Source organism: Frankliniella occidentalis, unplaced genomic scaffold, assembly GCF_000697945.3.
Source record: "Frankliniella occidentalis isolate FOCC.00 unplaced genomic scaffold, Focc_3.1 Scaffold25, whole genome shotgun sequence".
NCBI classification, from domain to species: Eukaryota; Metazoa; Arthropoda; class Insecta; order Thysanoptera; family Thripidae; genus Frankliniella; species Frankliniella occidentalis.
In genome coordinates this window covers 1,254,043-1,254,673 of record NW_026267155.1, presented here as the reverse complement: position 1 = coordinate 1,254,673, position 631 = coordinate 1,254,043, and the positions used below count along the sequence as shown (strand labels likewise).

General features: G+C 48.7%; 1 protein-coding gene across 1 annotated transcript in view; it reads right to left on the bottom strand.

Annotated features, from left to right (window-relative positions):
- Positions 1–181: 181 nt before the first annotated feature.
- The window catches only part of LOC113212321 (transmembrane protein 145-like), an 8,539-nt gene continuing 8,089 nt past the window's right edge, over positions 182–631 (bottom strand). The window contains exon 8 of the mRNA XM_052265228.1: positions 182–195. Coding sequence (XP_052121188.1) covers positions 182–195 — 14 coding nt within the window. The remainder of the gene's footprint in view (positions 196–631) is intronic.

The following is a 631-nucleotide window of genomic DNA, read 5'->3' as shown; positions in this document are numbered from 1 at the left end:
GGGGGGGGGGTCTTTAGCTCGTGGCCTTACTCAATTTTAATTGATAAGGTGGTCAAAGAGAACAAAGCTAATTGTTTTAAATGCTGTTGTAGAATGTAGCGTTCCGGAAATGTTGCACTCTAAATAATGATGTGCAGCCGTTGTGTGCAAAGTCCAGCTTAGACACTTTCATAGTGGTAGACTAGATGACTAGAACTAGATGTCAATTGGCGTGCAAACTGTTAGACATTTGTCCCTTACGACACGTGTGGTGTCAGTGGTGTTCAGTCGCACATTTCTTTTATCAGTGCATCCCTATACTTATGTTACCCCTAAGTCACGGTGCCGTTTCTAGACGTCTAAAAAAAATTCACGAACATCCCGCGACACGTCTTCCTATTTGACCATCTCGTGCTCGATCTCGTGGCCCTTGGAGAACCGTGGTGCCGTGCGGTCTTGTGCAGTGGTGATACTCTACCCCCCCCCCCCTTTCACATCATCATCCCCGCCGAACCGAACCAACAACTGTGAATAATCGCGTAATTAAATTGTCCCGCCGCTGGGCCTAATGGAGCGGGAGGGTGAATAACAACGGGCGGGCCAATAATGAATGGCTCGTGGATGGTTATTGGTGTCATGTGCGGGGCGGGGC